The 22,677-nt window shown below is 51.9% G+C and overlaps 1 protein-coding gene across 1 annotated transcript in view; it reads left to right on the forward strand.

The window, feature by feature from the left end:
- Nucleotides 1–22,677, forward strand: part of CACNA1A (calcium voltage-gated channel subunit alpha1 A) — a 206,774-nt gene that overhangs the window by 177,110 nt on the left and 6,987 nt on the right. The window contains exons 31-39 of the mRNA XM_055539160.1: nt 209–325; nt 684–749; nt 924–1,039; nt 3,050–3,200; nt 7,129–7,256; nt 9,472–9,568; nt 11,926–12,031; nt 22,044–22,151; nt 22,262–22,362. Of these exons, the coding sequence (XP_055395135.1) occupies nt 209–325; nt 684–749; nt 924–1,039; nt 3,050–3,200; nt 7,129–7,256; nt 9,472–9,568; nt 11,926–12,031; nt 22,044–22,151; nt 22,262–22,362 (990 nt within the window). The remainder of the gene's footprint in view (nt 1–208; nt 326–683; nt 750–923; nt 1,040–3,049; nt 3,201–7,128; nt 7,257–9,471; nt 9,569–11,925; nt 12,032–22,043; nt 22,152–22,261; nt 22,363–22,677) is intronic.

The raw sequence follows: 22,677 nt of genomic DNA on the forward strand, positions 1-22,677 counted from the left end.
TTCTCCTCCCTATCCCCTACTTCATTTTTTTGAGTTTTTTTCCTCTGCACCATTGCATTAATAGTGCTTTCTCTCCTCTCCCTCCTTATTTGGGGTCTGGCTTGCTTTTTCCTGTTGGTTGGCTTCATGTAGGGGCCTCTGTGAGGGGTGACAGCTCTGAGCCCCTGGGGGTGGGTGAATGGTCACCCCTCTTTCTCCATCTCCCCAGAATAACTTCATCAACTTGAGCTTCCTCCGCCTCTTCCGAGCTGCCCGGCTCATCAAACTCCTCCGTCAGGGTTACACCATCCGAATTCTTCTCTGGACCTTTGTGCAGTCCTTCAAGGTGAGCCCCAGCCCCTGCCCCTGCCAGGCTAAGAAGAAAAATCAGGATCTCTCCCCCACCCTCACCCCCCTGCCTGCTCTGGTTGAATCTAGAAATCATGTGGAAATGCCTTTATTAATATCATATACCTTACTGGGAATGTGTTATATGCAGGACTCTTTTCTAACTTCCTGCCCCCGGTATGTCTTGAGGGCTCCAAAGGGAATCTCCCAGAGCCACCAAAGATGCCCATCATCCCTGGCACCACTGGCAGCATGCGGCCACCCAGCCTGCGGGGGTTGAGCACTGGGACCAGTGAGGGAAACAGCATGGGTAAGGGGCACCCAGCACTATTCTTCATTGCCTTCCTTCCCACCAGGCCCTGCCCTATGTCTGTCTACTGATTGCCATGCTTTTTTTCATCTACGCCATCATTGGGATGCAGGTGAGTGCCAGCCCCCTCATGTTCCGAGAGCACTCCCAAGGAGGGCCACCCCGCTTAGGTAGGGGTGGGTTAGGGGAGCCCGTTTCAGAGAGGCATCACTGTAGGTTGAGTGGAGTTTTTCAGAAGCTTCTGGCACCCATGGCCACTCCTAGTCATCATTATCTAATTCCCCAGGTGTTTGGCAACATTGGCATCGATGTGGAGGACGAGGACAGTGATGAAGATGAATTCCAGATCACTGAGCACAATAACTTCCGGACCTTCTTCCAGGCCCTCATGCTTCTCTTCCGGTGAGGCAGGGGCACGCTTTTATCCTTCTCTTCCGGTGGTGGGCGTGTCCTCATCTTTCTCTTCCAGTGCGGGCGTGCCCTCTACCTTTTGTTCCACTGAGCTTTGGGGTGGATGTGGAGCGGCCCAAAGACCCTAACAGGGCAGAAGCTGAAAGCCCTGGGATGCAAGCATGAAGGCATTTTTCAGGGATTATCTCATAGAATCTTCTTGAGGATCCTGTCAAGGGATTCTTGGCAACTGCACCTGACAGATGAGGAAACAGTCTTATAGACTCTGAATAGACCGCTGAGGCTTGATTCTTAATTCTGATTGCACTTAGGGTTCCTTCCTTCATTCATCAGAGGTTTATTGAGCACTTGTTGTATTTACTGCTGTAAATACTGAGAACAAAGCAGGGACAACGTTCTCTGCCCTCTGAATGCTTATATTTCCATAGGGGAGGCAGACAATCAGTAATCTAATTATAGAAGGCAGGAGGAGAAGGAGAAGACAGTGGATGAGATGGTTGGATGGCATCACCGACTCGATGGACATGAGTTTGAGCAAGCTCAAGAGAGAGTTGGTGATGGACAGGGAGGCCTGGTGTGCTACAGTCCATGGGGTCACAAAGAGTCAGACACGACTGAGCGAGTGAACTGAACTGAATTATAAAGGATATTATGAGGGAAAGAGGATATTGTAAGATTAAGGATATTATAAGATTAAGGGGTAAAAGGAGGCATGAAAGAACAAGTAATGTATGATCGCACTTATATGAGGTACCCAAAATGGGCAAATTCTTAGGGAAAAAACTATTCGATATCAATATTGTCAGGGGCTGGGGAAGAAGAGCAGTGTAGTTAGTGTTTAATGGGATACAAGTTTTCAGTTTGGGAGGATAAAATGGTTCTGGAGATGGATAGTGCTGATGGTTGCTCAGCATTCTAAATGTGCTTCAGTTCATTCAGTCACTCAGTCCTGTCTGACTCTTTGCAACCCCATGGACTGTAGCATGCCGGGCTTCCCTGTCCATCCCCAACTCCCAGAGCTTGCTCAAACTCATGTCCATCGAGCGGGTGATGCCATCCAACCATCTCATCCTCTGTTGCCCCCTTTCTCCTCCTGCCTTCAATCTTTGCCAGCCATCATCAGGGTCTTTTCCAGTGAGTCAGTTCTTCGCATCAGGTGGCCATAGTATTGGAGCTTCAGCTTCAGCATCAATCCTTCCAATGAATATTCAGGACTGATTTCCTTTAGGATGGACTGGTTTGATCTTCTTTCAGTCCAAGGGACTCTCAAGAGTCTTTCCAACACCACAGACTCTCAAGAGTCTTCTCCAACACCACAACAGTTCACAAGCATCAATTCTTCCATGTTCAGCTAAATGCGCTTATTACCACTGAATTATACACTTAAATGTTTAAGATTATAATATTTATGTATATTTTGTCACAAGTATTTTCTCATTTAATAACAACCAAAAGAAAGAAATGGAGGGATGATAGGTCTTGCCTCCCTTGAGGGAGATGATATTTGAGCAGAGTAGTTGAGGAAGGGCGCCCTGTGGATATCTGGGGAAGGGCAGTTCAGGTGGATGATACGTGCAAAGGTCCTGAGGCAGGAGCACAGCTGTTGTGTTGGAGGACAAGGAACCCAATGGACCTGGAGCAGAGTAATCTAGGGAGAAAGAAATAAGAAATGACAGTCACCTAGAGAGAGGGAAGTTTCTAAAACATATCTGTATCTCCAAGCCAGCTCACTTTAATACCAAGTCTGTGGGAGTGGGGGGGCATTGGCATCAGCATTTTAAACAAACATTCTCCTTGGGCTTTAATGCACAGCCAAGGATGAGAATTCCCCCCGTCTCTAGGCTCAAAGAGGAAAAAAAGTGATTTACCTGGGACCCAAACCCACATCAGTCCAGCTCCAGAGCTAAAGTGTTTAACCTTAGCGCTCTGTCTCCCTGGGAGTAGGTGTTGGTTGTCCAGGGCTGCATATCCAGGTCACTGATGCCCCCTCTCTTCCCTCAGGAGTGCCACTGGGGAGGCTTGGCACAACATCATGCTTTCCTGCCTCAGCGGGAAACCCTGTGATAAGAACTCTGGCATCCTGACTCACGAATGCGGCAATGAATTTGCTTATTTTTACTTCGTTTCCTTCATCTTCCTCTGCTCGTTTCTGGTGAGTCCGTGGACATGTGTAGGAAAGCTTCCTAGACCTCGGGTGTGAATTCTCTGGAATGTGGCTGTCACACTCTTTTTTCCTCCAAGACCTCTCTGGACCAGCCCACGATTAGGTTAACCAGGGTTTCTCACCCGTGACACTCGTGACATTGGGGGCTGGATCATTCTCCGATGAAAGCTGTTCTGTGCTGCTCGCATCCCTGGCCTTGGTCCGCTAGGTGGCAGTAGCTCATACCCCGCCACTCTCCCAGCTCTGACAACCAAAGATGTCTCCAGACATTATCAAGTATCCCCTAAAGGAGGGAGCAGAATCTCCCCCTTTTGAGACCTGCTGTGTATGCTGAGAGAAAAACTAACGGAGCTCAGAGCTTGCCCCAGCTCCCATCTAGTTGAGCTATAGGAGACTCCCACCTGCCCTCTGAAAGGTGTGTGCCTTCCTCTATATGATCAGGAGGCAGGAAAAAGTCAGCCATGTGAACATTCTCTGGAGGCTGTGGGGCTTTGCAAAAAAACTGAAAGGTTTTCACTAGTAAAAGATGAATTTGTTAAAAGGAGGAATCTCCTCAGACCTGAGAATATAATTCACTGTCAGACTGCAAAAAGGAACTAGGAATTAAAATATACATATCAGGAACCTGCATCCTGTTCTCTCTTTCTCACTCTCTCTGGGGTCTCATCTCAGCAAATCTTTTCTGTTTTCCATTCTTGCTGGAATGGTTTGAGCACAGTCAGAAGAATTGAAGCGATCTAGGTATTTCAGGCAGAGGGGATTTAATATAGGGATTGGCTACACAGGGTTGAAAGGGCAAACAGACAACGCTGACGTCACCAGGGATTAACCGTGGCAGGAAGGCCAGGGCTGCGGTATTAAAAGGAAAAGAGGGTGTTGACAGCCAACTCAGCCACCATGGCACCCCTGCCCTGGCACCCTAGCTGTATGCTGCCCCCGGACAACTGAAGACAGTGTTCTGTGGCTGCCGTCACAAAGAACCACAAACTTGATGGCTGAAAACAACAAAAATTGATCCTGCCACAGTTCTGGAGGCTAGAAGCCTGGCCGTGGTGTTGGCAGGGCCATGATCCCTCCAGAGCAGTTAGGAGAGGATCCTTCCTGGCCTCCTGCCGCTTCTGATGGTCACGGGTGTTCCTTGACTTGTGGCAGCATCTCCCCAGTCACTGGCTCTGTCCTCACGTGGTCGTCTTCATGTGTGACTGTGTCCAGACTTCTCTCTTATGAGGACAGCAGTCATATGGAATTTAGCCCACCCTGATCCAGTGCGATCTCATCTTAAACTGACGATGAGAGTACAAAGACCATTTTTTCCAAATAAAGTCACATTCGCAGGAACTGGGGGCCAGGATTTGAATGTATCCCATGGGGACACAGTTCAGTCCACAACACAGAGCCACGTGGGAAGCTGAAGGAGTCTCCTCTCCTCCTAGTCTCTCCTCCCCAGGTTGGCCTCCCTCCCACCCGTGGCTCCTGCTGGCAGGATGTAAGCTGCCCAAGGAGTATGGGAGCTATTGTTTTCAGACCTCAGCCCAAACACGAGTATCTCTCAGCAAAAGCCCAACACATCCACTCTCTTCAGACCAGCAGCCTCACATCGAGATACTTGCAGGCTAGGTCTCAAAGCATCCCCCACCCACCCTGAGTCCAGTGTCAACAGCCATTGACCTAGACGGTCCACTGTTGTTGTTGTTTGGTTGCCAAGTTGTGTCGAACTCTTTTGCAATGCCATGGACTGTAGCCCTCCAGGGTCCTCTGTCCGTGGGATTTCCCAGACAAGAATACTGGAATGGATTGCCATTTCCTTCTCCAGGGGATCTTCCCGACCCAGGAATCAAACCCATGTCTCAGCATTGGCAGGCGATTTCTTTACCACTGAGCTTCCAGGGCCCAGAGGGACCATTGCCTTGTCAAATTCCCAAAAGAGAGTCTGAATGGGCCATCCTGGCTCCTGGTCAAATAGCCACCACTGTCTTAGTAGCTGTGGGTTCATATGGAGACACATTCATACTACAGCCCATCTGGGAAGGGCAGGCACCCTAGAAGACATCTACTGCCCTTGACCATCAGCCCCTAAGAGGCAGGAGCTTTTGTTTTGTTCACTGCTGCATCCCCAACACCTGGACAGGGACTGGCACACAGTAGGTGCTCAATCAGTGTCATGAAATGATGAACTGAAGTTAGGGACACCTAGAAATACAGCTCGGAGAAGGCAATGGCACCCCACTCCAGTACTCTTGCCTGGGAAATCCCATGGACGGAGGAGCCTGGTAGGCTGCAGGCCATGGGGTCGCCAAGAGTTGGACACGACTGAGCGACTTCACTTTCACTTTTCACTTTCACGCATTGGAGAAGGAAATGGCAACCCACTCCAGTATTCTTGCCTGGAGAATCCCAGGGACGGGGGAGCCTGGTGGGCTGCCGTCTATGGGGTCGCACAGAGTCGGACTCGACCGAAGCGACTTAGCAGCAGCAGCAGCAGAAATACATCTTATATAGTAAGCACCTACTATGTTTACATCTGCACATTTGCTTCATACCTACTATGCACCAGGCCTTACGCTAGGTACTGGGGATATAAGGAGAGAACATGTTTCTCTCAGTTTGCAGGGGTGCTGGGCAGACAAGTCAGCAGACAGTAGCGGTATAATCTGATATGTGGTTTGATAGGGAAGACAGAGTGAGAGAAAGAAGATTTCTCCCCCTGAGGGCCACTCAGGGACGGTGAGCAGGACTTAGACCACATATTGATCAAATTGGTTGCATATAGGGACTTCCCTGGTAGTCCAGTGGTTAAGACTTCCCCTCTGTAATGCAGGGGATGCAGGTTCAATCCCTGGTCAGGGAGCTACAATCCCTCATGCCTTGCAGCCAAAAATCCAAAACATAAAACAGAAGCAATATTGTAACAAATGCACTAAAGACTTTTAAATGGTCTACATAAAAAAAAAACAAAAACACTTTAAAATTGGCTGCAAATAACAGAAATTCAACTGAAACTGATGTAAATGAAATACACAGTTCACTAACTTATACTGCTGAGAAGTCCAGATGAGGCTGGGTCCGGGCAATAGCAGACCCTATCCTCTTTGCTGTTTTCCTCCACACTGGCTTTATTCTCAGACTTTCTTCCTGTGGAGGGAAGATGGCTGCCAGAGTGCCAGCAAAAATCCCAAGGAGGTCTCTCATTTGCTACTCTGGGTCACGTGCCCCTCCCTAACCAATCAGAAGCCTGGGTTATGTGACCACCACCTATGAAGCCAACCACATCCAACAACAGCATAAAAGTATAAAGGGGGGAGGGCTCGCCAGATGTTATCACTCAAAAGGAGAAAGGGTATGTCCACTGAGGGAGCAACATTTACAAAGGTCTGGAGGCAAGACTGATGCGAGCTCCCCATGTACTAAAGGCTAGTACACTAAAGGCATGTGACAAGCTGCTACAGGATGCAGACGAAGGCAGGAAGATGCATCCATCCATCCATCCAACAAATATTTGCTGAGTAATTACTTTATGCTGGGGATGGAAACATGAAAAAGTTCTGGTCCATGGAGTATGCATTTTGGTCTTGTTGGGGGTTAGGTGTGGGAGGATTTGGGGTCATGGTGGTCCCCTTGGTGTTGGCTCCTATGTCACATAACCTCTCCACCTCTCTCTCCAACTGTATCAATCTTGGTCTCTGTCTCTTTCTCTGTCTCTGTCTTTGTGTCTCTCCCCCATCTCCATTTCTCCATATCCCTGTTTCTGGGCTCCTTCTGTGAGCATGTGTCTTTCCTCTATCTCCCCCCATCTCTTTCTCTGACTTCCTTTTCCCATTTTTATCTCCCTCCCTCTCTCCCTCTGGGCCTCTGTGCATATGTGTTTGGATGTGTCTTGCTCTCCCCGACCCCGTCTTGGCCCCTGGGGTCCCCACAGATGCTGAATCTTTTTGTTGCCGTCATCATGGACAACTTTGAGTACCTCACCCGAGATTCCTCCATCCTGGGTCCCCACCACCTGGATGAGTACGTGCGTGTCTGGGCCGAGTATGACCCTGCAGCGTGGTAAGCAGTCACCCCAAATCCTCCAACCACGTCACCCACCTTTCTCTGGTACTGGAGCATAGTCTAGGTCAGGCTCCAGACCTTAAGCTGTTGTCTCCCTGGGAAGCTAGCAGGGATTTCAGTCAAAAGAAAAGAGATGAGAATCAGTACCCTTGCACATCCTGGGTTAAATGATTTGGGTACCACCCCTGCCCATACCCAAGGCCTTCTGGGAAATGAGGGAGAGACTCCACCATGAGTTCACCTCCTGTGAGTCTCTCCTGTCCCTGACTGTGAGGCCTCCAGATGGTGAGAACAAGTTAACCAGGCCCCAGGGAGGAAGCCAGAGGCCTCTCCGCCTCAGTTCTCCAGGGAGTATGGGGAGAAGGGCTGGTTTAGTTCCCTTGGGAGACAGAATTAGCTACAAGATCAGAGTGGCAGAACCTAGCTCCCACTGGGATTCCAGGACCCTGGAACATGAAGTCACACGAGGCCAGGGGAGAGGACACAGAGCCTTGGTGGTCCTTGTATGTTCGTGATCATGAAGGGAGTAAGCTCTCCCATCTCCATGAGCAGGGGAATGCCCCCTCCTAGTTGGCAGGTGATGGGTCCCGAGAGTGATCTCCACCCCGCTCAAGTGTACTGAGTACCTTCTCAGCACCAAGCCCTTGCTGGACACTCAGATGTGCCACGCTGATGCTCAGAGCCCAGCAACCACAGACTGAAGATTCTAGTTCAGGCTGAGCTTGGGGGCTAAGAAAGCATTAAATAGAGGCCCTCAGCAGCCTGAGCACTGGAGGGGAGGCCTCATGAGGAAGGCAGGGAAGGATCAATCCTTGCCATTCTTACAGCCCCAGACAAGTCCTCCATGAGACCAAGAGGCTGGGGTGAGCCACGGGGCTGGGGCTTGACTTTGGCTGGTTCCTAACTCTTCCTCTTTTGATTTTAGGTCACAGCAGTTGGATGCTGTCCCCCTGTCCTCTATGCCACGAACCCCCCCAGCCCCCAGTGTAGCCATGTAGATTGTGGAGGAGGGCAATACAGAAAGCCCTGGGGGAGGTTCTCCCAGCCCAGAGTTCCCAGCCCACTCCACACAAAACCCTCTGCCCACCCCGCACCCCCAGGGTCTGCAAGTGTCTGGGACCATCTCAGGGACCTTTATGCATCCTATGTCTCCCTTACTCCTTCAAGCCAGGGGGTTCCCAGGCCCTGGCATCGTGACCTCACTTATGAGCACACGGAGCCAGTGTGATGCAGCTTGACCCCGTGCCTCCACTAATCCCCTCTCTTCTCCTTTCAGCGGTCGGATTCATTATAAGGATATGTACAGTTTATTGCGCGTAATATCTCCCCCTCTCGGCTTAGGCAAGAAATGTCCTCATAGGGTTGCTTGCAAGGTTTGATTTCCACTAAAACCTGCTAGCATCCATGGAATGAGTGTGGCTTGGGGTTCTTCAATATATATATTTCATATATATATATATATATAATCTAAAAAACAGAGCCATCTCTCTCTTTTGCATTAAACTAGAAAACTCTCTTAGCCAACAGAATGCAGTCACGTAGACTTGATGAAGCATGGAACGTTTATCTCTCCGTTCCCTTCAGCCATTTCTGCTTGCTCTTAGCTGAAGCTGCCCATCCCGGGGTCTCAACGGCACCCCAAAATCAGACACATCCGAGGGGACCGTAACTTTGCATTGACCCCCCACCCCCACCGCCACCATCTCCTCCACTCTCTCCCTCTCCACCCTTCGCCTCCCAAAGCCCCAGCCCTTCTCCCACTGTCGTGGCCCCTCTTCCCCATCTAGGCCCCCTCAGAGACCAGCCTCAGCCAAACCAGAGGACTTGACCCAGTTTTTTAAATGACACCGAACCAAAGAATTGCTCCAGACCCTTCTGAGTGAGAAGCCGCCCTCCCCGCCCATTCTATCTGCATTCCACCAGAACTAGAGCTCAGAGTCAAAAGTGAATCTGACTTTTCTTTTCTCTCTCTCCCTGCTCATAAGCAGTGAAATAATATTTTTTAACTACCTCTCCCATTTTTTTCTCCTCTTTTTTATTTATTTGAAACACCTCTTTTATTGTTCTCTGCATCTTTCTCTCTCTATTTTTTCGGCTCGTGTGATTTTTTTTTTTCTTTTGGTTTTTCCCCTTCCTTTTCTTCCCCTCCCTCCACCCACCCTTCCTTTGGTTCTCCGTTCCCACCTCCGTTTTTTGTTTTTGGTGCTGCCAGGGGCCGCATGCCTTACCCGGACATGTATCAGATGCTGAGACACATGTCTCCGCCCCTGGGTCTGGGGAAGAAGTGTCCGGCCAGAGTGGCTTACAAGGTAGTTTAACCCTTGCCAACCACCGACGTCCAGGCACTGGGGATTTTTCAGTGCTGACCAGGAACAGCCAGCCGAGTCTCTTTTTCCAGCGTTACTCTTCTTTTTTTCCTTTTTCTTTTTTCTTTTTTTTTTCCCCTTTCCTCCTCAAGTAAATGGATCATGACCATCCCTTGATTCTAAGCAATTTACTGTGTCCGTCCTTTCTGATCAGTGTGTCTTGGTGTTTTGAGACTCTCTTATGGCCAACACGCTGGGGTGGGGTGGGGGAGGGGAGCCCCCAAGTCCCCTCGCACCTGGTCCCCCAGGAACCCAATTGGACACAAACACTTTGAGAGGTGGGATTGGCACTGAGCCCACAGTGGCCCCCATTGTCCAGACCTGGGCAGGCACCTTGCAGAGAGGGGCTTGGACCCCACCTTTTATATCTCAAGCCCCCAGGTCTCATGGTCCCCTATACACACCTGAAGCTGATCTCTGACCTAGGGCCTTGGGGCATCTGAGACCTTCCGGGGAGCACCCAGAGCCTCTCCCCTCTTCCTTGCCCGCTGGAGTTGCTTCCCCAGTCTTCTGTCCCTAAGCCACCCATCTCCCCCCAAGACAACCCAACATGCCTCTCCATTGTTCCAGAGTGGGCAGGCGGGCCGCAGCTGGACCCCTGGACCGTGGCACCCTGACGCAGGCCATGCACGCTGCCTTGGCGGGGGCCTGGGGCGGGCAGGCACCATGGCCGACCTGGGGGGTGGTGCATGCTGGCTGAAGGAGCCGCCAGGCGGCTGGGCCGGGCCACCCCTCTAGACCCCTGTCCTGGAATCTCCCTTGGCACCCAAGGACAGATGCTCTGTTCCCCACAACTCATCCACATGAAGTTCAGGGGATGACTTTGACAGTCAACCCCTCCAAAAAGTATGGTCCCATCATTCCATTCTCCCATCCCACCTTGGCCCCCGCTGTGTCTGAGAATCCTTCCTCCCCTTCTGTGCACCTCACTTCCTCCTGTGTCACGTAACCACCTCCCCACATCCTTACCCCTCCTCCTCCCACTGGGCACCCCTGAGGTGCCCCCACCAGCCCCTCCCTGCACCTATCCCTTTTCTACCTGTGCTTTTGTCCATCTCTTGATCTCTGCTTGGCTGAGTGTCGGTGTGTGTGTGAGTGTGTGCAAGAGAGAGGGCGAGTGCCCTTTCCTTCTTGGTCTCTGTGCAGGGCCACCACGGGTTCATAAGCACCTTTGTGCCAATTTGAAACAAGCCTCCTTTCCATAGAACACTCTGTGGGGAAAATATTGGAATCCACCCATGTGGGGATAGCACGATACTTTTCCACAGTCAGCTGGGAAGGTGTCATTTAAACGCACATCCATGATTTCTGAGATGGGGAGCCCTTTGTGCAGTGTACAGCTCTGCACAGCGGCCCAGTCTGTTTCTCTGTCTACCGCCTCCCTCACCACCCTGCCCCAACCCATCTTTTGTCTTCTGCTCTGAGTTTGCCATTCCCATCCCCTTCTCCAACTCTGTGCTTCCCCGTGTCTGCTCTGGTGGACATCGATCTTCATCTCCATGCCACCTCATCCTGGGCTGGTACACACCAGCCCAGCATCTTCTCCCATTGCTACCAAGCATGGGGGACAGAGCCCCTGCCTGGGATACAGGGAATTTTTTCTTCCCTGGGCCATGGGAACACCCTGTCACCCCTTCCCCATGCCATCGCACAAAAAGCCAAGACCTGGACATGCCCCTGAGATACACTTTCCACGGAGCTATGAATGAGTCTCGAGATTCCGTCTGCATGCGCCCCGTCCGCCGTTCTGTGTGTCATGGCCTCACTGCATGTCAGAGAGGGGCCCGCCCCATCTGTAGTCGGGGAGCCGCCTGCCTGCCGCTTCTCGGAGGAATGATGTGGTCTGTGCCCATCTGGTCTGGTCTGGGCCGAGCCAGGGGGTAGGGGTGGGGAGCCGGCGGCCCTCCCAGTGGCTGTGGCCATGGACCCCTCTGCCTGGCTGCTGCATGTCTGCTGCGATCTGGCTTGTGCTCTTCTTCTTTGGGGTCAGAATGGAACGGAGCTGTCCAGAAGAACTCTGGGGCAGGGCAAGGATCCGGGCCAACCCTGGAAATGTCACTTCTAGGGTCCAGTAGGCGGGTGAGGAACGGGCAGCATAGGAGAGTCCCCAGTGCGCCCCCTATGGGTCACCAGGGGCAGTCAGGAAATGGAACACTGGGACAGGTAACCTGAGGGGTGGGGGGCACCCTAGCCGCTGCCTTCAGAGTTCTTCCTGGGGCTCCCCGGGTAGGGTGGGTCTGGCTTACGGGATGGCGGAGGGGTCCCTGGGAGTGATTGCCCTTGCCTATGGTTTTCTGCAGAGGCTCCTGCGGATGGATCTGCCCGTCGCTGATGACAACACCGTCCACTTCAACTCTACCCTCATGGCTCTGATCCGCACGGCCCTGGACATCAAAATTGCCAAAGGTAGGTGCAGGAATGGAAACCGAGAGGTGGGGCAGGGTGGATGGAGCCAGGGCCTCAGCTGCTGCTGCTGCTGCTGCTAAGTCGCTTCAGTCGTGTCCGACTCTGTGCGACCCCATAGACGGCAGCCAACCAGGCTCCTGCGTCCCTGGGATTCTCCAGGCAAGAACACTGGAGTGGGTTGCCATTTCCTGCTCCAGTGCGTGAAAGTGAAAAGTGAAAGTCAAGTCGCTCGGTCGTGTCCGACTCTTCGCGACCCCATGGACTGCAGCCCACCAGGCTCCTCCGTCCATGGGATTTTCCAGGCAAGAGTACTGGAGTGGGGTACCATTGCCAGAGGACTCAGCAAATTCACCGGCTTCAGCAGATATCCGTGTGCGGGACACCGCTCTAAGCCTGGAGGACACTGACACTTCGAGCAGCGGGGGGAGACCTCCGTAAGGAGGCTGGGAGGGAGTCACGTGGATACCTGGGGAGAAAGCACTGCAGGCCGAGGGACCAGCCGGTGCAGATCCCTTCCGCAACCCCACCCTGAGCTGTGTTGCACTGACTTGCACTTTCCGCATGGGGGCGCCACGCTGTCTCGTGAGCAGAGGCAGGCTCAGCTCCCTCTAGCCACAGTGGAAGCTAGGAGAGGTGAAAGCGTCAGTCACTCAGCCGTGTCCAGCTTTTTGCCACCCTATGGACTGTAGCCCACCAGGCTCCTCTGTCCGTGGAATTCTCCAGACAAGAATATTGGATTCGGTAGCCATGCCCTTCTCCAGGGGATCATCCCCACGCAGGGATCCAATCTGGGCCTCCTGCATCGCAGGCAGATTCTTTACCATCTGAGCCACGAGGGTAGACCCGTGGGATAGGAGGAGCCCTGACATAAATCAGGGGAACACAGGATAGGGGCTTGGAAGGAGGGCATATGAAGTATTCACATTCTGGATATTTCCTGAGAGTCAAAATGACCAGATTGCTGATGGATGGATGTGGAGCATTAAGAAAGAGAGCATAAAGGCCAACCCCAAGGGGTGGGGCCCCAGCAACTAAAGGATGGACCCAGCCCCAGTTGCCTGAGAGAGAAGAGACGGGAGGAGCAGGTCTGGGGCCAAGGGAGGGCAAAAGATTGGTGTTGACAGTGAGACGTGGACATGGGGGCTAGAAGGGGCCCTCCAACTTACACCCTGGCATTTCCCCCGCCACAAGGTTCTGAAGGAAGTGAGATGGTGAGTCCTCCTGGTTGGGCTGGAGATGCAGAGTCAGGAGGCATCAAATGCTGACAGGTGTTAAGCCAGGAGACTGGAGGAGCTCTCCAAGGGGATGAGTGAACCGAGAGACCCCCCGAAGACTGAGCCTGGGGCCACCCCAGCATTTAAGGTGGCCGAGAAGGAGTGGAAAGGAGAGGCCAGGGAGGTGGGTGGAGAGCAGGGCAACACTGGCTCCTAAAAGGCATCTCCAGTGTTTAAGCACTGCCCAGGACCAAGACTGACCAAGAGTGAGAACCAAGACTAACCGATGGATTCTGTGCCAGGTCACCGCCAATCACTTTGACCAGGGCAGCTCTGAAGATTGAGGACCATGAGCGATCAATGGGTTTTGTGCCAGGTCACCACCGACCACTTTGACCAGGGCAGCTCTGAAGTAGACTGCCCAGAGTGGGTTTCAGAGCCTAACAGTAGACTGGGTGTGACTTGGCAGCTGACGAGACAGCAGGGTAGGGACAGAGGCGCATGGATCACCAAAGAGAAGGAAGTCGGGGGAGTCGCCGGTGGAGGACTGGGTCCATTGTCCAGCAGAGGGTTGGAAATCTCAGTGGGGCTGAAGAGAGACGTCAGGGCTGCACCCAGCTGAAGCCCCTGAGAGGTCACCAGGAAGGAAGGCCGCACTGCAGACGCATGTTCTTTCCAGGGCCCTGAGGAGAAGAGGGGAAGGAGGCTCCAAGGCCGGAAGTTGCTCGGAAGGAAGACATCCAGGGAGGGAGACCAGCAGCTTCCAGTGAGACAGTGCCTGGTGGGGGCCAGGCGAGGGGAGGGGCACATTGAGGACAGGCATTGTTGGAGCAGGAAGCATGCAGATCAAAGTAAAGAGAGCAGGGGGTGCCCCCAAATCGAGAGAAAGAATCAGGAGTGAGGCTGAGACTCGGAACAGCATAAGGGAGAAGGGGAGGGGTCAGGGCTCAGGCCCTTGTCTGACACACAACATTAATTTCTTTCTCATGCAGCAAGTCGGAGGCAAGCGGTTCGGACTTGCCAGGCATCCCGGCACATGCGTCTAGTCTGGACCCGGGGCCTGTCTGGGTTGTGGCTCTGCCTGCCCCAGAGTGTTTGCTTATCAGTATGGTTGAAACTGAATCTGCCTGCAATGCAGGGGACCTGGGTTTGATCCTTGGGTCAGGAAGATTCCCTGGAGAAGGGCATGGCAAACCAGTCCAGTATACCTGCCTGGAGAATTCCATGGACAGAGGACGCGGGCCGGCTACAGTCCATGGGATCGCAAAGAGTCAGACACGACTGAGCAACTAACTGGTCCAGTGAGACAGAAACTGGTCCAGGTCTCCACACACATGGTTGAAACTGGTCCAGGTCCCAACCCAGGGAGGTGAGGAAGCAGAATCATGGGCAGCTGCTTTCTTATAATCATGTGGAAAAGTGGACTCAGCTTGCCCACCTACCTGCCCTGTCCTCAGTTGTAAACTTTGGCAGAAGACCTCACCTGCTCTGAGCCTCAGCCCATGTATTAGCTAGCAATGCCATGTAACAAATGACCACAAATTTAACAGCTTAATACACACCTATTTATTAGCATATAGGTATGTAGGTCGAAGTCCAGATAGATTCATCTATGCTCTCCGTCCACAGTCTTACAAGCCCAAAATCAAGGTGGCCAGGCTGGGCTCATCTTTGGAAGCTCTGGGGGAAAATTTACTCCAAGGCTTATTCGCGTGTTAGCAAAATTAAGTTGCCTGTGGCTGCAGGACTGAGGTCCCCATTTCATTTCTGGCTTCTCGCCAGAGTTTATGCTTAGCTCTTGGGGAGGCATCTAATTATTTACGTGCTCCAAGTCTCTCTGACTTCTCTGCTGCTAAGAAAATGCTCTGCTTTTAGAAGGCTCACCTGATTAGATCAGACCCACCTAGATCAGCTCTGAAACTTACAGTCAACTGACTTGGGACTTTAATTACATTTGCAAAGTCCTTTTATAGCAGTCCCTAGACTATCATTTGATTGAATAAGCAGAACCTTGCTGGGAGAGAAGGGTAAGCTTTAGAATTCTGCCTGCTACCGTTCCTGCACCTGTAAAATGGGTCTAACAGGGCACCCACTCTTGGTACATGTGTGCATGCAAAGTCACTTCAGTTGTGTCTGACTCTTTGCAACCCTATGGACTGTAACCCACCAGGCTCCTCTGTCCATGGTATTCTCCAAGCAAGAATACTGGAGTGGGTTGCCATTCCCTCCTCCAGGGGATCTTCCTCACCCAGGGATCGAACCTGCATCTGTTATGTCTCCTGCATCAGCAGGCAGGTTCTTTACCACTAGCGCCACCTGGGAAGCCCCTACATAATACCTTTGTATCCCAGCTGCTGTTTTCCTCTGGAGAACCTGTGTTTGGGGGTCCCAGGATAGCCCAAAACGAAGGTTCAAAAAAAGAAAAAAGGCTTGGATTCAGTGATTTGATAGAACCCAGAACTGAAAAGAATTGTTTTACTCACAGTTGTGGTTTATTACAGAAAAAAGATACAGATTAAAATCTGCAAAGGCAAAAGGCACCTGGACAGGGTCTGGAAGAGACCAAGAGGGAGCTTCACCCTCTCCCAATGGAGTCACATGCACAGTGCTTACGTCTCCCGGCAGTGCTGTGTGACAACACGTATGAAGTATTGTCAACCACCCAAGCGCACCTGAACTTTGAGTCTAGCATATTTATTGAGAATTAGTCATGTAAGCCTGGCTGACCTCAGTTGCTGAGCCTCTCGCTCCTCTAGAGGTCACACTGGTACCACATGGCTCAAGACCCCCACCATAAATCCCATTGCTAGGATAAATTACCTATGGATGGCGACTGCAGCCATGAAATTAAAAGATGCTTGCTCCTTGGAAGAAAAGCTATGATAAACATAGACAGTGTATTAAAAAGCAGAGATATCACTTTGCCAACATAGGTCTGTCTAGTCAAAGCTATGATTTTTCCAGTAGTCATATATGGATGTGAGAGCTGGGCCATAAAGAAGGCTGAGTGCCAAAGAACTGATGTTTTGAATTGTGGAGCTGAAGAAGACTCTTGAGTCCCTTGGACTGCTAGGAGAGCAAACCAGTCAATCCTAAAGGAAATCAACCCTGAATATTCATTGCAAGGACTGATGCTGAAACTCCAGTACTTTGGCCACCTGACGAGAAGAGCCAACTCATTGGAAAAGACTCTGACGCTGGGAAATATTAAGGGTAGGAGAAGAAAGGGGCGACAGAGGATGAGATGTTTGGATGGCATCACCGACTCAATGGACATGAGTTTGAGCAAACTCCGGGAGATATGGAAAGACGGGAAAGCCTAGCGTGCTGCAGTTCATGGGATCGCAAAGAATTGGACATGGCCTAGCAACTGAACAACAACAGTTCTGCAAAGTTTTGAAAGGGTGGGATTGCTGACAGCATTAGAGTGTGTGCAGGGTCTCAGGTGGTGGTGGCGGCTTAGATGCTAAGTCGTGTCCGACTCTTGCGACTCCATGGACTGTAGCCTGCCAGGCTCCTCTGTCCATGGGATTCTCCAGGCAGGAATACTGGAGTGGGTTGCCATTTCCTTCTCCAGAGGATCCTCCCAACCCAGGGATCAAACCCTGGTCTCCTGCATTGCAGGCAGATTCTTTACCAACTGAGCTACAAGGGGAGCCCTCTCCTAATCTTGCTGAGTTTCTCCAGCCCCTTTAATCTTGCCTCAGGTGGTTTCCTGGTTGCTGCTTCCTTGATTAGCAACTGTTGGAATCCACCCTTTGGAATTCAGGCAAGGTCAAGGAGGCTGGAGTCTTGCCTAGAAGACAAGGGGGAGGAAAAAGGCCTTCGTGCCTGGGAGTCCCACAGGGCCCTGCTCACCATTAATCTGACCTGCCTGTGTTACTACCAGCTCACTGAATGAGAGCCCCACTGGGCACATGCTGTGTGCCCAGCCCTGTGCTCAGCAAGTGGGACGTGGCAGCGAAGGACAGACGAACCTCCAGCCCTCGTGGGGCTGTGGGGAGACAGGCAACAGAAAAATAGGCCACTATAAATAAGTAGACTATGTAACGTGTTCAAAGGCCAGAAATGTTGTGGAAAGGAAAGAAAGAGCAGGGCTGGAGGTGGGGAGCCTGGTCAGGGGTTTAAACTCTTAAGTCAGGGGTTCTCAACCAGGCATGATTCTGCCTCCAGAGATCATTGGCCATGTCTGAAGACAACTTTGGTTGTGTTTTTTGTGTTTTTTTCTTTTAGCCTGAAAAATGATGATTTATTCACTCTTTACAACTTTTCATATTAAGGAGCATGTGGCAGAAGTGGAAGCTTTTGATGAACTAATAGAAATTGTTGTCAGTTCTAACAGACCAAATTAACACAGAGATGGCAGCGGGCGCTCCCATCTTATTTTACCACCTCCTTTGCCAGTTGCCTTCAATACCATGCAGAGAAGAAACTTTCTTCCTATCTGGGTGCCAGCAGTTCACCCCAGGGAAGGCTGAAGACAGTTTTGGTTGTTGAAACTGGAAGTGGGCTGGCCCTTATGGTACCTGGCATGCCAGGGGGGCTTTTTTTTTTTAATGTTTTATTTTATTTATTTATTGGCCACGTGATATATGAGATGTTAGTTCCCCAACCAGGGATTGAACCCAAGCCCCCTGCTTTGGGAGCATGGAATCTTAACCACTGGACCACCAGGGAAGTCCCAAGAGAAGCTCTTGAATGTTGCCACGTGCCTGGGACAGACCCTGCAACAGAGAAGGCTCACCAGGGGTGTGTAGAGTGATGTAGGGGAGGGGAAGACGCTGGGACTCAACTGATTTCTGGGGGACTGATGCCCAAATACAGGGGTACCTTCTGTCTTTGAAAGTGAAAGTGTCAGTCACTTAGTCATGTCAGATTCTTTGAAACCCTGTGAGGCTCCCCAGTCCATGGAATTCTCCAGACAAGAATACTGGAGTGAGTTGCCATTTCCTTCTCCAGGGGATCTTCCCGACCCAGGGATGGAACCCAGGTCTCCTGCATTGCAGGCAGATTCTTTACCATCTGAGCCACCAGGGAAGCCCTGGGAGCCCCAGTATTAACAACTCTGTACCTGGAGGAGGAGTCAACCTGGGATTCAGCCTTGAGTGGATCCCATGACCCCAAGGGAGAGCTGCCTTGAAATCCCCTAAGGAGTTTCCCTTCATAGTAAGTCCCCTACATATGAATGAGTTCTGTTCCAAGAGCGTTCATAAGTCCAATGTGTTCCTAAGTCCAAAAGACTAGCCTAGGTACCAAATGAACATAATCAGCTATACAGTACTGTACTGTAATAGGTTTATAATACTTTTCACACAAATAATATATAAGAACAAACAAAAAAGAAAGAAAACATTTTCAGTCTTACAGTATAGTACCTTAAAAAGTACAGAGTATAGCATAACAGCTGGCATACAGGGGCTGGAATTGAGTGAGCAGGCAAGATGAGCTACTGACCGGCGGAGGGAGAGGAGGCGGGAGATGGCAAAGTAGAAGGATCTCAGCAGTAGGACATGGAGGGAAGCTGCAGTTTAACTCACGCCTGGCCTGACACTGATGGAACGCACTTTCACATCTTTGGAAAGTTCTCAAAGATTCACAGGCAGGGTATTTACTGTATTTCAATGGGAACAACAATCCCGAATGAGAGATTTACATGTGAATTGAAGCAGAAGGAGCCTAAGGTGGTGATTCTCAACCGGAGGTGTTATGTCTACCAGGGGACACCTGGCAATGTCGGGGACAGGCTTGGTTGTCGTTACTGGTAACTGGTGGGTAGAGACCGAGGATGCTTGAAATTCTGCAGCACACAGGACGGCCCCACAACCAAGAATGATCCAGCCTCAGTGTCTGACAGGGCGAGAAACCTTGACCCTGCCTCAACCATTCACCAAGAACAGGTATCCTAGTCAGCTCAGGCTCCCATAACAAAATAGCAGAGACAGTACGTAAACAACAGAAGTTTACTTTCCCACAGTTCTAGAGACTGGACATCCAAGATCAAGGTGCCAGCACGTTAGCTCCCTCCTGAGAGGCCTCTCGGCTTGCAAATGGCCACGTTCTTGCTGTGTCCTCAATGGCCTTTCCTCTGTGCGTATGCACCCCTGCTGTCTGTCTCTCTTAGTCACTTCCTTGAAGGGCCCATCTCCAAATGCCATTACATTGGGCATTCGGGCGTCAATGTGAATTTTGGGAGGACACAATTCAGTCCGTAACAATAGGTGGCTTCCTTTTCTCCACCCGAGACAGGAAATACGTAAGCTGTTGGGCAGAAGTGACTTTACACAGGAATGTCACGTTCTCTTCTTCCCCTTCCCATGTCTCTGAAAAGGAACCAAAGAGGCCCCAGGCACCTCACTTAGCTACAGAGGATGGGAGATGTAGCTATTAATTCCAACTGCTTTCCTAGAGGAAAGAAAAACTGTTATAGGTTGGTGTCAAGGGTGTTGAAAGGCCAGCTACAGAACAGATGATTATTTGAAGGGTCTCCCGCAACCTGAGTCCAGGGCCACCCATCAGCCCCACCCCCACACAGCTTGGCCCCAGTGATCGCTGCACCTTTAGACCCCGCAGACACCAGAAGTGAGGTGCTGAGCAACAGCACGAGGCGGTAAGTACAGAGTGGAGAAATAAAGCCAGAAAAAGGCATAGAAGAGGGGGGCTGCTTTAGGTTGGGAGGCGGCCAGAAGACCTCTTTGATAAAGGATCTGGCCAGGGACGTGAAGCGGATGAGAGAGGGAACCACACCGATACCTGTAGGAAGGACCGTCCTGGCAGAGGAAACAGCCTATACAAAGACCTTGAGGCAGGACGATGCTTGGCGTGGTTGCGGAGCATGGAGAACGTTGGTGTGGCTGGAACAGAGTGACCAAACGGCAAAGTAGAGATGAGGGCAGATGGTTCAGGGTCTTGTGGACTTGGGGAGATCACCCTGGGTGAGGTGAGAGCCTTGAAGGGCTCTGAGCGCCGGAGACATGTGACTGATGCAGGTGTTCGTGGGCGCCCTCTGGTGGTTCTGGGAGGTGGACCTGGGCAGAGGCGACTGCCCTCAGGTGTTCACGAGCGCCCTCTGGTGGGTATGGGAGGACTTGCGCAGAGGCCACTACACTGGTCCAGGCGGTTCAGCTCCCTACTGCCTCCAGATCCTCACAGTGGAACAGGATCTGTGCTTGACTTGACAAAAGACCCTTCTGAAAGAATTTTTCTCAAAATAAAGACATCTGTCTCTGGGGTCACACAAGGGAAGATGAGTGAAAACACGGAGTGCCTGGCAGATGTCTGTGCTTTGACCCACATCTGCTGAGAAGGAGAAACTGCACAGGAGGTCCAAAGACAGTCCTAGGCTGGATCCGGAAAGTGGAGTGGGAGAAGAAAGGACCATGAGAGCAGGTGGTGGGCGACAAGAGGTGGACAGGGAGTGGAGGCAGAGGGGGTTCTTGGAGCTGCCTGGGTGGGTCAGCTATTCAGCCAGCAGGCCCCCATGGATGGTGGTTCAAACACTGAAATACTACTCAACTGGCTGATAGCCGGCCCCTGCCCTTCCCCCAGATCTCCTGGACCTCCTCCCATAATCCAGCAACCACAGGGTTAATATTTGGCCCAGCAGAAAGCCCTCAAACCCTTTCTCTAGCTGTCATCAATGTCCCTGCTAAGTCACTTCAGTCGTGTCCGACTCTGTGCGACCCCATAGACAGCAGCCCACCAGGCTCCTCCGTCCCTGGGATTCCCCAGGCAAGAACACTGGAGTGGGTTGCCGTTTCCTTCTCCAATGCATGAAAGTGAAAAGTGAAAGGGAAGTCGCTCAGTCATGTCCGACTCTTCGCAACCCCATGGACTGCAGCCCACCAGGCTCCTCCATCCATGGGATTTGCCAGGCAAGAGTACTGGAGTGGGATGTCATTGCCTTCTCCAGTCAATGTCCCTAACTGCTGGTAAATGTTAGGACAGCACCCCTGTGCCTCATGTTGGGGGCTGTGAAACAAGAGTCGAAACAGGGTCCAGGCTGATGTATCAGTCAGGATGAATGAGAATGTGCCGCTGTAACAAACAAGGTCTTGAACCAACAAAGATTCACTTCCCACTTGCATCATGTGGGAACGTCTTCCAGGGTCGGCAGGTCCTCTGTTTGTTAGTCACTTAGGGACCAGGCCTGAGTGGGCAACCACAGTCCCCAGTGTTACCAGTTGCTGTGACGGAATGAGAACTCAGGAGGGTTCTGCACTGGCCACTAAATCCCCAAAGTGGCACCTCACTCTGCTCACACCTCATTGGCAAGAACTCATCTCATGGCCCCAGCCAATCCCAGGGAAGGCAGGAAGGGCTACACTCACATGTACTCAGGCAGAGAAGTCAAGTAATCACCATGGCTGGGGTGAGGGGCCAGGGGTCAGCTAGTTCCAAGGTCAGCATTCATAGGAGGGGAAATTTGGTTGAGGGACAAACCTCCTCTATCAGGACTATTCCCTGAGGCTTACCCCAGGCTCCCTACAGCAGACATAGTTCTAATGCGGCCCATCAACTACTCTGATCTTCAGATAACTCACTGAGGCAGGTACTATTGCCATCATCCCCATTTCAAAGATGGGCAAACGGAGGCACAGCACAGTAGACTAACACCCATGTCACGCAGCTGGTAAGTGGGAACCAGGCCAGTTCCTCTGTATGCTGGACTGTCTCCCACACAGTCTTTCAAAGGCCCTGGCCCTGCTGGGGACCAGGACCCCAGAGCCTGGATCAGCAGGAGCCTATGGCTTTGCAGCTTCCCCAGAGGCCAGCTGATGCCTCTCTGTTCCCACTCGCAGGCGGAGCTGACAAACAACAAATGGATGCCGAGTTGCGAAAGGAGATGATGGCCATCTGGCCCAATCTGTCCCAGAAGACGCTGGACCTGCTGGTCACCCCGCACAAGTGTAAGAGCCAGGCCCGGCCTGGGACAGAGGGAGGGAAGAGGAGGCCTCGGGATGGTGGGGCTGGTGCATACCGGGCCCTCACCCACGGTGAGCTCATCCTGTGCCCCCAGCCACGGACCTGACAGTGGGGAAGATCTACGCGGCCATGATGATCATGGAGTATTACCGGCAGAGCAAGGCCAAGAAGCTTCAGGCCATGCGCGAGGAACAGGTATGGCTCCAGCCCTGACAGCCGCTCCTTCCTTTGTCCATCACTCTGTGGACACCCAGGCTGGGAGACAGTGTCTCCCTCGTCACCGTGAGGACCAACCAGAACAGTGGGATGACGTCAGGCTCCAGGACAGGTCACTGAAGGAGGAGGGCAGTGCCAAGGAGACATAACCTGGAGTAACTCATTTGCTCCACCAACACTTACTGGGCGGGGACTTCCCTGGTGGTCCAGTGGCTAGGGTTCCACGCTCCCAATGCAAGGGGCCCAGGTTCGATCCCTGCTCAGGAAACTGGATACCACGTACTGCAACTAAGA

The sequence above is a fragment of the Bubalus kerabau genome, chromosome 1, assembly GCF_029407905.1.
Source record: "Bubalus kerabau isolate K-KA32 ecotype Philippines breed swamp buffalo chromosome 1, PCC_UOA_SB_1v2, whole genome shotgun sequence".
Lineage (NCBI taxonomy): Eukaryota > Metazoa > Chordata > Mammalia > Artiodactyla > Bovidae > Bubalus > Bubalus kerabau.